The sequence below is a fragment of the Stigmatopora nigra genome, chromosome 3, assembly GCF_051989575.1.
Source record: "Stigmatopora nigra isolate UIUO_SnigA chromosome 3, RoL_Snig_1.1, whole genome shotgun sequence".
NCBI classification, from domain to species: domain Eukaryota; kingdom Metazoa; phylum Chordata; class Actinopteri; order Syngnathiformes; family Syngnathidae; genus Stigmatopora; species Stigmatopora nigra.
In genome coordinates, this window is record NC_135510.1 from 18,913,967 (window position 1) to 18,927,304 (window position 13,338).

General features: G+C 42.7%; 1 protein-coding gene across 1 annotated transcript; it reads left to right on the forward strand.

Annotated features, from left to right (window-relative positions):
- The first annotated feature begins 782 nt into the window (after positions 1–782).
- LOC144194231 (CD81 antigen-like) lies at positions 783–12,677 on the forward strand. The gene is made up of 8 exons (XM_077713143.1): positions 783–1,033; positions 4,549–4,663; positions 9,757–9,854; positions 9,926–10,000; positions 10,293–10,415; positions 10,485–10,583; positions 11,004–11,087; positions 11,173–12,677. Exons 1-8 carry the CDS (start codon positions 968–970, stop codon positions 11,233–11,235), a joined length of 723 nt encoding a protein of 240 aa, XP_077569269.1. The 5' UTR covers positions 783–967; the 3' UTR covers positions 11,236–12,677.
- The last annotated feature ends 661 nt before the right edge of the window (positions 12,678–13,338 follow it).

Below are 13,338 nucleotides of genomic sequence, written 5' to 3' on the forward strand. Positions count from 1 at the left end.
CGGCCCTGGAAAAAATGCACACCTTTTGGTGAAAATGTATTTTTCAACATCATTTAGTGGCCAAGTCTGCTCCTGGAGGTCCATATCCCCCACAACCACACACAATTGCCCCGAGCTGTGAGCGAATAGTTGTTTTTCTCATTGCAATTGGCAAGGCAGCCCTCGCCTACTGCCCATGGTTGGCTCTGGCAACCCATGGAATGAATAGATCTATCCTAACCTATTTAAAACCTTTACATTGGAAGATACGTACTCGTTTAAACTTCTGTATGCAATTGTCCATTGAATAATGAGTTTGTGGACTTGACGTGATCATTGCTAACGTTCATTTGTTAGGTCGTCTGTCTTTTCTTATTGAAATGCAACATTCGCTTGATGTGATTAGTCATGATTGGCCACGGCCAGGCGCTTATCTGGCCACCCACTTTTTCGCGCCTGGATATTTTTGGACCATACCATTTCGGGCAGTCTTGGCGAATGCTCCTTGAACCGTTATAAACTAAACCAAGCAGTTGAATTTGGTCAAAAGTGGCGCAAACTCGACGAAGGCGCCCGACGCCTTCTATTTTTTCTTTCCCCTCTCGCCCAAGTCTCGAGGTTGGCCTCATTGGAGAGGGGCCCCGGCAACGCGCCGCCTCAAATGGCCGGGAGAGCCGTCACTCGCTAGCGGTTGGATTGGGAGGGGTGGAGCCGGAAAATGGTATGCGCCGGCGGGGATTGGCGGGAGCCCCGCGAAGAAGGAGGGGGAGGAGGAGGAGGAGGAGGAGGAGGAGGAGGAGGGGGAGAGAGACCAAACCAAACGAGCTTCTCGACGTCGGCTAGTTTGGGTGTTGTCTTCTTCTTCCATTCACTACCGTGGAGTGAGAGCTATCCAGTCCAGCAGTCACTCAGCCAGTTAGCCTAGCAGCCGAGCTTCTCGCCGTCGTCCCGTTAAGTCAACTCGTCTCTCTCAATCGTCTCCGTCACCATGGGCGTCGAAGGTTGCACCAAATGTATCAAGTACCTGCTTTTCTTCCTCAACTTCATCTTCTGGGTAAGCTAGCATAATGCTACTTATTTATATTTTGGTGGAAAATGGCCCCTTTGTACTGGCGCTGTTGTTAAATGAGTGGTGGTCCGCCCCCGCGTCCCCCCTTTTTCCACAGCTCCATTTTTTCCCTTTTTCGAACAAGACGCCCCCCTCTCTTCCTCCATCTTGGTTCCACCCGCAAAAACACAACATTTTCGCTGTTTTAAAACGTGGAAAAAAGAGTTGTGAAATGTTGCGTGATGGTCCCCATTCGAGATTTGGGCCTTCACGCCCCCCATTTTTCTCGGACAGACCTCCCGAGACCAAATATATTCGACGTTAATCGCCCTTAAAAGGCAGTTGTTGACTTGACGTTTTCTGGGCCAGTGACGGGGAGGGACGTCCAATTATTCATACCGCCGTCAACAACAGTTAAAAAAGTCACTAAAAATAAACGGAAAAAGTGGCTATTTCAGGATGTAAATCATGATTTGGACTTTTTTTTAGCTCAACTAAAATATGTGTAAATTAATTTGATAGGCAATTTTCCTGACACCCTAGTTTTAGAACAGGGAGGCAACCTGTGGCTCTGGAGTTACATGTGGCTCTTTGGATGGGCTCTAAGTTAAAATATGTGAGTTCCAATTAAATTAGGATGCATACTCATCGATTAGCAACAGTGTAACGATAGAATTCGGAGACTTTTTGTTGTTTCAACATGCTAAAATGAGAAAAAAAGGGACATATTTTCATGTATTTTGACTTTAAGATCTGAGCATGACCCCCAAATGTAATTTTTTGGGGGTATTTTCTCGTTTGGAGGATGACGAAGCGTGTAGGATGCTTTTTGGTGGGCGTGTGTGTGCATAGCGTCGTTTAAGGAGGAGAAAAGGAAGGAGTGAGCACGGCTTTCCATCCGCTTGGCCAATTCATTCCTGCTGTGCCACTCATCGCCGCTTTCCCACATTTTGGCCACTCCTGCGGCAGGGACTCGCCCTTTTTTCTTGTTGTTGTCATCGTCACGTTGGCGTCCAGAGCCACGCTCGTTTGTTATTCCGGGCGTCGTCCAAGTCATTTTTTAAAGTCCAAAACACTGTCCATGCGCGAAAGAAGGACTTTATTGAACGGCAGCTAATGATTAATATGTTTTTGGTCCCAAAACAATGGACATATTGTCAAAATTATTGCCAAAAAGGCTCATTTCCATATTCAAAGTAGTTTTTTACCCCCCGAAAAGGTTGGGACGCCATTAAATCTATTTTTTACTCATCATAATCATGCATTGTTGTTTGTGTATATTCCATTGAAATAGACAGAGATGAGTGTGAATATTATCATTTTATAACTGGTCAAAGGTCGCTCTAACATGTTTTTGTCGGTGTGCAAAGAGCATGTCGGGCTTCTTCTATTTATTGTTGGTGACAAGAAAATGTGACATTCGAGAGACTTTATATTTATTCTATGAAACCTATGGATGCTAAGTTTTGTTAGCGTTTGAATGGCTATTCTATCAAGCTGGTAGGGGGGATTATGAAAAGGGAAAAATTATATGTTTTCCTTTTTCTGTGTATTTAGGGTTGCATTTTTTCTCATATACAATGTATTTGTTGCTAATAAATGGTGACTGAATTCAGGGCGCGGCTTATATGCGCATAAATTAGACAAATTGGAATGCATTTCGCAAGACAATGCGGCCAATACGCTCGTTTATCTGAAAATAGAGAAAAAATAAACGGATTAAATGCTAAACAAAATGTATTTTGACGTTTATGAATGAAATTCAAGAAAAAAAATCATTAAAAAATGCATAAAATGTGAAAATGTTTCCTACAAAGTAACACATTTGTACTCCTTATTAAAATCATGAATATGGAGGTCAAAATTGGGAATCGGGGTGTGGCTTATACGAGAGAAATTGTCAAGTTCAACCATTTTAAGGCAATTTTAAAGGTCTAATATGCCAAAAAAAACAGTAATTAAAGTTTAATGAACGTCTCCAGCACCCTTAAAAATGACAAAATATCCCGACATTCCGCTAAAGTTGTAGCTAGCCAAATTAGCGTTCCGACGCCTGACGGAAGAGCGTCTCTCCCCGCCGCCGACCGCAGGTCCGAGTGGCGCTAAAAGGCGGCTAACCAGAAAGTCTTTGCACGTCCAAAGAGCACTTAAGCGCCCCCACATCCCCTTCTGGCGTCTCGGCCAGCGAGGCCACTTTACAAGAGCTTTTAGCGTTATGAGGCGCTCCCGTAAATCACAGAGCCAGGGGCCCCATCCCCCCCAATCTCCCGTCCCCGCCCCACATTCTCTTCTCCTCCCGAAATAGAGCCCGGCCCGGGCTGGGGTTTCCCCGTCTTGCCACGGCGCCCCCGCTGCGGAATGCAACAGATGGTCTTCAAGTAGCCTCGGGCGCTAAATACGTTTTATCAATCGAGTCTAGTTGGACTACAGTTCCAAAAAAATAATTGCTCAAGGCTCCCTGGCCGGACCAGAAGTTGCACCAGTTAAAGAAAAAAATACATATCTATTAAATATGTAATTTACTGCATTTTCCAGACTAGAAGTCACATTTTGAGCATAAATCGTGTCAGACAAAGAACACTGTAAAAAATGTATATGCATTGCATTACATTAAATGTAATTTACTGTATTTTTTGGACTTTTAGGCTCCCTTTTTGCAGTGTTCTGTCACTGTGTTGTCTGGACTAGAAGTCGTGCCAGACAAAGAACACTGCAAAAAATGTATACTCGTTGCATTACATAAAATATACCATGTTTTTTGGACTTTTTCTAGCGTTCTCTCGCCGTATTTTCTGGAGTATAAGTCGCACCCGAGCATAAGTTGCGCAAAGCAGAGACAACACCAAAAATTTACAGATGTCTATTAAATAAAATGTAATTTACTGTATTTTCTGGACTTGGAGTATCACTTATTTCAGTTTTCTGTCGCTGTATTTTCTGGACTATAAGTCGCACCCAGGCATAAGTTGCACTGGCCAAAAATTACACGGAAAAATGAATATACGCCGCAATAAATTAAATATAATTTACCATATTTTTTAGACTTTGAGTCTGACTTTTTTCAGCGTTCTGTAACACTTGTAAAATGGAGGTTAACAGCCTTATCAGGCATTTGCTAACATAGGCATTTTTCCTTAAAGAAAAAAAACTTGAGTATTAGGCCCAGCCAAATGATGGGAAAAAATTGACTAAAATACGGTATGTTGTTTTGAAAAAAAAAAACCCTTAATGTTCTGATAATGGAAGCCCATTTGTTGTTGAGGCTATTAGTGCATTTATTGAAGTGCCCCAGCAAAAATGCCACTTATCTACATTTTCATCTTCTTGGTGCAAAGAGCTTCCGTGTGGGAGGGTTGGCGTCCGGCCAGGAAATCTTTTTTGTTTTTCCTGTCCAGGCGCGTGATGCTAAAGCCACAAAATCTTAACTTTGTGTCGGCCATCTTTTTGATCACAAGAGCCCATATTCCATAAAAAAAATATTTTTCCCTGAGGTCATTTCTTTGTTTTTTGGTGTTTTTCAGCTGGCCGGGTGCGTGGTCCTGGGCGTGGCCCTGTGGCTCCGACATGAGCCTCAAACCAGCAGCCTACTGGAGATCAACTTTGAAGGACAACAGGCACCAAGTACCTTCTACATCAGTACGTACATTCTCCTTTTTTAGCCCGTTTTGTACTCTAGCGCCATCTTTTCTGGCCTTTTTTGGGCGGCGGCACAATTTTCATCAAAGTTTAATCAGCAGGAATCACATAAAACTCCAAAAATGTCACCAAAAATGACCCTTAACCATTTCGGATTCACTTAATGCAAAAATAAGTCATGTCAAGTTTTTAATTGCATCATATTAGGACTTTTCCCAAAATATAATGGACAAAACATCGTCAAAAATCGATGCCCCTGAAACCAAACAACTTCCGCCCCATGTTAGAGGAAAAATATGCAAGAAAATGGCTGACTTAGGGCGGGGCATACCCTGAATTGGTGGCCAGCCAATCACAGGGCACAATGAGGCTAATCACTTGTCGCTAGGGGCAGTTTAGAGTATCCAATTAGCTTAGCATCCATGTTTTTTGGAATGAGGGAGGAAAGCGGAGATTTTTGTGAATGAATGAATGAACTGTGGGTGAATGGGCCCGCGGTGCGAATGTAGCCTCGAACAGAGCCAAGTGCGCCGGTCACTTGACATCAACTATTAATGAGCTCCTTTAAGTGGACTCACTCGTCCGTCAAGACAAACGTGGCGTCCGTTATCGACAGGTCCGCCTTGAAGGTGACCATTTACCGACCAATCGTGCGCGGACATCCGGCCGGCCTGGGCTATTAGTGCGGATGGATGCTTTTGCCGTAGTTTTTTTTCCAGTGACCGCTTCTAATTGGGGGTTATGGGTGGGGAAAAAATGGTGGTTAGGCATTTCCTTGATTGGGTCATTTTCTGGGGATTTCCTTATTTTTGGGTCACGGAGCCATGAAAATATTTATAGGGTATTTTCTAAAGGAAATGTTTGGTACTGTGGGCGGCACGGCGGGTGAGTGGTTAGCCTAATAGTTCTGGGGACGTGGGTTTGATCCCCGGGCGGTCCTTATTGTGCAGAGTTTGCAAAAACAGGCTCGGCTAGCCGGTTGAACACTCTAAAATTTAGGGTGTCAGACTCGGGTTGGTTGGCCGGACGCTTTAACGTCAACTTGATTTCACGGGGGCCATTTTAGATATCATATTTACATTTTGTTTTCATGTAAATGGATTAAAAGCCCTGAATATTCATTTTTTTATAGATCTAAAACCATGTTTATTTTAGCTTTATTTATTTATTTTTTATTTTTTGAGATTTAACAAAATGATTTTGAACTAAAAACACAGAAAAATGGATTAAAAAATTACAATTATTGATATGAAAGGGGGAAAATCATGAAATTTTATATCCATCTATACTCTTCATTTGAATTTGATCCTAAAACAGAAAGTCGGCACTCGTCATTGATTTTCCCGGACCGCACAAAATGATGCGGCGGGCCACATTTGGCCCCCGGGCCGCCACTTTGACACCTGTGACATATGTGATCGGGACAAACCTGGTTGAAGTGATTACGTCCTGTTCCTAAGAGAGATTTTATGGAAGGCACGTGCATTATTTGCATTGGTTTCCAGGCAGAAATGAGTTTTGAGATAAGAGTGTTTTCCCGTTATGAGCGCAGAAGATTTGATCTTGCCTTCAAGTCAAGTACGCTGCTTTCCGGATGTCATTTTTTTTTTACCGTTTTCATTGTTTGGCCGGAGCTGCCTCTTCAATTCAATTCACTTGAAAGCTTTATTGTCATTGTGTGCACGGACAGAAACACAAACAGGAACAGCACAGCTGGACACTTTTACAGAAATACTTTCCCACCTCTGTTTTTTTTAAATGTTTTTATTCTTTGTTAGAGTGCGAGAAAAGAACACGCCCTTTTTGGGATTTGTTTGATTAGGAGCGAGAGGGAATTTTTGCTAAATAAGTTAGCTTAGGAATCTTCCGTATATGATGGACAGCTACCGTATTTATTGGAGTATAGCGCCAAAGCGCCGGTGAGTGGGGAGGTCGGCGTCCGGAGCAGCTGCGCCGTGGCGCCGGACGTAAAAAGCCTAACTCATTTTCTAGCAGCTGTCTTCCGTCTTAGTCGCGCTCAAGCGTAAAATGGGGGCCATTTTTCTTTTCTTTTTTTTAACCAGAGACAAACAGAGCTTCATGTTAACGCCCACCGTTAGCCTCATGTAACTTTACCTACGTTTCCTTCTTTATTCCTACATTATGGGTGTCAAAGTGGCGGCCCGGGGGCCAAATGTGGCCCGCCGCATCATTTTGTGTGGTCCGAGAAAGTCAATCATGAGTGGTGACTTTCTGTTTTAGGATCAAATTCAAATGAAGAGTAAAAATGTATATTAAATTTCATGATTTTCCCCCTTTCATATAAATAATTGTAATTTTTTAATCCATTTTTCTGTGTTTTTAGTTCAAAATCATTGTCAAATCTAAAAAAAAAAAATAAAATAAATTAAGATAAAATAAACATGGTTTTAGATCTATAAAAAATGAATATTCAGGGCTTTTAATCCAGTTCTTTTGATCCATTTATATTTTTAAAAAAATCTAAATATTATATCTAAAATGGTCAAATTAAAGTAGCATTGGTCAGCACGTCGGCCTCACAAATCTAGGGTCAAAGGTTCAATCTCAGTTTACATGCTCTCCCTAAGATAGCGTGTGTCAAGTATGCCACTTTCCTCCCACTTTGCAAAAACATGCACGCTAAGCTAATTGTGCGCAAAACGCTCCCACTAACAATGATGTCACGGTAGCTGAACACCGGTCAGCGATTGGCCGGCTGCCTTCGTATTTGAAGTGGCCAATCGGTAGCAAATGTGCGGACGGCGCCTCGAGAGTGAGAGCAAAAGGCAGAGGAGGTTTTCTTCGCGTGTCGGGGGAGGAGCGCCGTCTTATTTTTCTCGCCTCCGTCGTGACGGGCTCCCCCCTTTCTTCGGGGGGGCTATGTTGGTCTCGGAAAAAATTCCTCAGAGGCCCCACCCTCCTCGAAACCCCCCCATCTGCTGGTGGTTAGCGCGCCAGTCACGTTGTCTGGCGTCTCTCCTTTTTTTTCTCCTCTGTCTTTTCTTTAGACTTCCTGCGAGGCCGTCGGTCGTCCGGGTAACGGGGGGAGGGGCCTCCTTCGCCGTTGAAAGCTCTGGGATGACATTTGATGAGTCACAAGTTCCTCGTTAGTGTCATTTCCCGCCGAGACTTTCGCCACGGACGACAGCCGTCCGTTCCTTGCGGAATTTTTTTGGGGGAAAAACGCATTCCGTCATTTTGTGCGACCTTTTTATTGCCTTTTTTTTTGCATGTTCTTCCCTTGGTTTGCGTGGGTTTCCTTTGGGTACTCCAGTTTCCTCCCACAGTCCAAAAACATGCATGCTAGGCTAATAGGACACTCTAAATTGCTCCTAGCGACAAGTGATTGGTCGTTAGCCTCCTTGTGCCCTGCGATTGGCTGGCCACTGACCCAGTCTCTGGCTGAGATAGACTCCAGCACCCCCCGTGACCGTAATGAGGATAAAGTGGTTCAGAAAATGAATGAATTAATGTTTATCAACTACATGCTTAAATGTAGAAGAGAATAAAAATAACTAGTGTACCACATGTAATTTGCACATTCTTACACCACGGGTGTCAAAGTGGCGCCCCCGGGGGCCAAATGTGGCCCGCCGTATCATTTTGTGCGGCCCGAGTAAGTAAATCGTGAGTGATGACTTTATGTTTTAGGATTAAAATGAAGAGTATAGATTATTAATATGAATTAAATTTCCTGACATTTCCCCCATTTTAAATCAACCACTGTCATTTTTTAATCATTTTTTCGGTGTTTTTAATTCAAACATTTATTTAAAAAAGCTCAAACAAACATTGTAACCTAACCCCAATGCATTTAGATAAAAACAAAACAATATTTTTGTTAAAAGATGAACATAATCTGAATGAAACGCTCAAACCAACTCTATCTCAGTAATGAGACCCCCCCCCCCCCCCCCCCTCCCAAAGTCCTTCCCGCTAGGATGCGCTTTAGAAAGACGTTTTTGTTTGCTTTCATAAGGGGAAAGCTCCCGAAAATTTCCCGCCCGGGATGATGACCCACGCAAAAAAAAAAAAACGCCAACTTTTAACATCAACAGGCCAAAAAAAAATGGATGACGTGGCAGGAAAAGCCTTTCATTGTGTTTTGGAGTTTTGGAACAATAGCTTAGGCTAATTGCGGACAACATCTGGAGATTTGATTAAGTGCGGGTGTGCAGGGGGGGCCGGGCTGGGGGGCGGAGTCAGAGGATGAAGCCCACAATAGACCCCACTTTATGTTTTTATTCCTCACCGCAACTCCATTTGCTGTTTTTGGACTTTTTCAACAAAAACTGAGCGGGGAAAAATTCTGGAAAAAAAATGCTATTTAAATTAGGGATGGGCAATATGGATGATTTTTTAAAAAAAATTGATTTGATTGACAGTTTGGAGGTAAATCGAGATGAAAAACATTTGTGATCTGAAAAAGAATACATTTTTTAAACCAATTTTTAGCCCACTTTTGGGCGTGGTGGGCGTGGCCTTGACATAAAGACAATATGGCCGCCGCACTTCCACTAGACGTAGATCAAATGGTGACGGACAGGAAAGGACGCTTAAGGAAAATGGAATTATGGCCGCCCAGGAGGGACGTGAAAGATGGCGGTGGTGGCGAAGGCGGGGAAGGCGGGGCTTAAACCCGAGCCATCGATTTTCAAATGAGCATTAGTGCGAGTGGGGGGTAAAGTGGGGGGGGGGGGCTACTGGGCGGCGAATTGAATTATGCTTGACAGGACGGCTAACCATAATGAAGAGGAAGAGGAAGACGAGGATGATGATGTCATCCCTTCTCTTCTTCAAACCGATTCAATCAAATCAGCTGCAAAATGGATTCTTTAAATGATTCCGTGGGTTTTCTCTGGGTACTCCCGTTTCATACCGCATCATAAAAAACATGCAGGCTTGGCTAAATTGAATGAATGGATGAAATTGTCAAACTGGGCTGCAAATGGGAAAAATGAACTGCTCCTGATACTGTGTAACTGCGCCCTCCTGTGGCCAAATCGGGTATAACATTTTTTTGTTAAAAAAATAACATCGCTTATATATTTTTCCTGACTCAATTTGTGACTGTCTTGTCGTCCATTTTGCAGGTGTGCACATCTTGATCGCGGTGGGCGCCGTGATGATGGTGGTGGGTTTCCTGGGCTGCTACGGCGCCATCCAAGAGTCACAATGTCTGCTGGGAACGGTAAGTGCCCCGCCCACTTTCGTTAGGCCATCGCCTTGACCCCGACTGACCTCGTTATTTCTCTCCTCCAGTTCTTCGCTTGTCTCGTCATCCTTTTCGCCTGCGAAGTGGCCGCCGGGATCTGGGGTTTCATGCACAAAGATACGGTAAGAAAGCTCCGCCCACAACGCTCAACCCGTCCAATAGGAGGAATTTTTAAAAAAAGACGATATTACCATTTACTTGTGTGTTTTTGGTTAAAAAACAACAACATTGTTGGCTGCACTTCCACTCACGTCCATTAGTAGTAGCAGACTGCAGTTATTATTATTGGACGCACGAGGGCGCTGTTTCCCAGCTTGATATCATCTACATCCTATTGCAAGGGTGGTTTAACGGCAAACTGAGGAATAATTGTTTACTTTTGGATATAAATCTACTTTTTTGTGTGGACTTCAGGTTTCCAAGGAGATGATCAACTTCTACGACTCCATCTACGACAAAGTCTCGTCGGGGACGCTGACCACGGACGCCGAAAAGCAGCGGACCGCCGCCCACGTGCTCAAAGTCTTCCACGAGACGGTACGTTTGCGACCGTAAAAAAAGAAGAAGAAGGCGGGATTTATGACCTTTTGTGGGTTTTTTTTGTAGCTGAGTTGTTGCGGCAAAGGTCAAGGCACGTCCATCCTGACGCAATTCACCGACCGGCTGGGCATCACCAACCTCTGTCCCAGCTCCGGCACCTCGGTGGTAAGTGGATAAAAATGGCCATCTTTTCCATTTTTTTTTCTTATATTTTAGCTATTTTTTTCCACTTTTTAGGTCTTTTTCTCATTGAAATGATCATGTTTTAATCTAATATATTTTTTAAAATATAACATCAGTAGTCTACAAACACTTTTTACAGCGGAATAAAAAAAAAACGATATCTTCCCAGACAATTTTAAACCCAAACACTTTTTACAGCGGAATCAAAAACAATTTCCCAGACAATTTTAAACTCTTACACTTTTTACAGCGGGATCCAAAATAACGGGTCATTTTTAAAAATATTTTTCAAACCCATTAAACTGTACTTTTATGGCTCCTCCCACTTCTGATTTGAAATTAACCATAAAAAACGTAGCAGAAAGTCCCTAAAATTCATATTCTGATGATTTATTTTGACAGAACTGCCACGCCCGTCTCACCGAGCTCTTTTCCGACAAGATCTACCTGATCGGCATCGCCGCCCTGGTGGTGGCCGTCATCATGGTGAGCGCCCCATCCATACCGTCCGTCTTTCCGTTTGTCTTCCACCTTTTATGGACATTTTTCGTTTGGCTCCTCCCCCTTCCAGATCTTCGAGATGATCTTCAGCATGGTGTTGTGCTGCGGCATCCGCAACAGCCCCGTCTACTAAGCCCCGCCCTTCTTTTCCCCCGCATTTAGCTTGCTGGATGGCGTGGTTTTCCCGCCCGCCCCTTAACCTGACTCCGCCCCCACGTGTAGATACGCTATATCGAAAGAAACCAAAAAAAAAAACCTGTACGCCGCCCTTCCGTCTTTTACGTTTTTAGGAATCGTTCCGTTTACTGAATGTTTTACGTTTTAATTTTTGTTTACTTTTTTTGCACGCCGAAAATGTACACACGGCTGGTAAATAGTTTTTGACGGTTGAAACTCGTCAGTCCAATCATCTAAAAAAAAATGTTTTGTTATGAATATTTGATCACTTTACTGGCGAAAATCCGAAAAATACGGTAAAACGTTTTTGCAAAAATCCCAAAAATGATCGATTTTTGGGCAAAATTAGCAACCGTGTGATTATTTGCGTATTCATTTTTTTTTTGTGGGCCGCGTTTATCGTTCAAATCGGCCTGGTCGTCATTTTTGCAAGTAAAAATGGCGTGTAAATACGTTAACACTGCTTTTATTTTGGCGCATGGATGTGTCCCGTACTGCCAGACGATGGCGCCAGACCAAAAAAAAACGCAAAATGAAGCCCATCTTTTTAAACAAAAATGTATGAAGGATTTTACAAAAAAAAATGCAATTTAACGATTTACGAAGGATTTTTTTTTTCAATTGTCCTCAACATTTCAACCGAAAAGTAAAAATGTTGAATTTTTGTTCCTCATGGATAAAAAAAATGGGCCCAAATTGGACTTCCAGGATATATTTTGACAATTTCTTGCTCTAACAACAAATATTAGCATGTTGTAGTATTTAACACAAGTACCTCACAAAAAAGTTTTCATGTTAGACGTTAAGCTAAAATGCCGCTACGATTTGTTAGCATGTTTAAAGAGTATAAGTCAGAAAATGTTTATGCGCGCGAGAGCAAATCGAGGTCAAATAACGGAGGCGGATTTTCAAAATAAAAGCAAAGTCAGAAGATTTTTCTTTTCGTAAAAGTGTGTTTTGCTCAAAATCTGTACGGCGTTGGAGGCCAAATTTGGGCTAAAAAAAACTTTTTTTTTTGCCGTTAGCTTTCTGATGTTGTTTAAAAAAACTCGCCAATTTTTTTGTGTGCGATTACACAAATATTTTTTTTTCTTCACTTGTTGCCGGTGAATTATGAACCTCCACGCTACGCGCATGTTCCGCCCCCAAAATGGCACTTTGGACGCCTAAACTTTGCGTCTGTTGTCAGCGTTTTCGACAGGTCGCCGTCTTTGAACGGACGTCTCACCATCTTTTCGTCGTTATTGTCGTCGTCGTCGTATTTACGCTCCGAAGTACTCGTTAGCAGAGGCCTTGATTGTCTGGTACGTCTGGAAAGGGGCGGGGCTACCGTCGCTCCGCCCCCAAGTGACTTGTTTGCCCGAATATAAAAGGGATTAAATGTATTTTACAAAGAAAGTTGGCTCATTTTTTTTTGTCCCAAATATAAGGAAAGAAAATGATTGTTGTCTAGTTTCAATCTTATTTTTTAGTCTTTGGCCAATTTGAATATAATAATAATAATATAACCAGTAAATGAGAAATGTCTGTCATAGTTGATATATCGCATAATATATGTTATGTATTAATTATGTGGACAAGCAACAAAGGAATGGATATTTTTATTTTTAAGGCTGCCCATGTGATACCCTTACAAAGCCACCAGAGGGCGACCTCGCTTTACGAACGATCCGTGGAAGTGGAAAGGCGTTTACAGAATGAAAAGGCCCCTCAGGATTTGACAAGAACTGCAGGGTTTTTTTCGAGGGGTGGAGCTTGACCTCTACGTGACGTACGTCTGGATTATTAGCGAAAATACGCTGCAGGTGCTGTTTCTTTCTTCTCAAGCCAGTTTAAATGAAATACAGCTGCCGTTCGTTCGTTCGGCTTTCAAACATCAACAAATCCGCCATTCTTCAGTAAGTCTTTTACTTCACTTTTGTGTCACTTTTTCTCAATACATTTTGGAGTTTTTGAGAAACTTAAAGATACCCTTTCCGCAGAAATTCCATGTGAAATATGACGTCAGCGTGCAACATCCAAATGACGTCCATTAGAATCCCTCATCGTTCAGTCCCAT

Coding starts and splice junctions, on each gene's coding strand:
- LOC144194231 (XM_077713143.1), top strand. CDS start 968: ATGGGCGTCGAAGGTTGCACCAAATGTATCAAGTACCTGCTTTTCTTC. Junction 4,664..9,756: donor ACCAAGTACCTTCTACATCA/GTACGTACATTC, acceptor TCCATTTTGCAG/GTGTGCACATCTTGATCGCG. Junction 9,855..9,925: donor CACAATGTCTGCTGGGAACG/GTAAGTGCCCCG, acceptor TCTCTCCTCCAG/TTCTTCGCTTGTCTCGTCAT.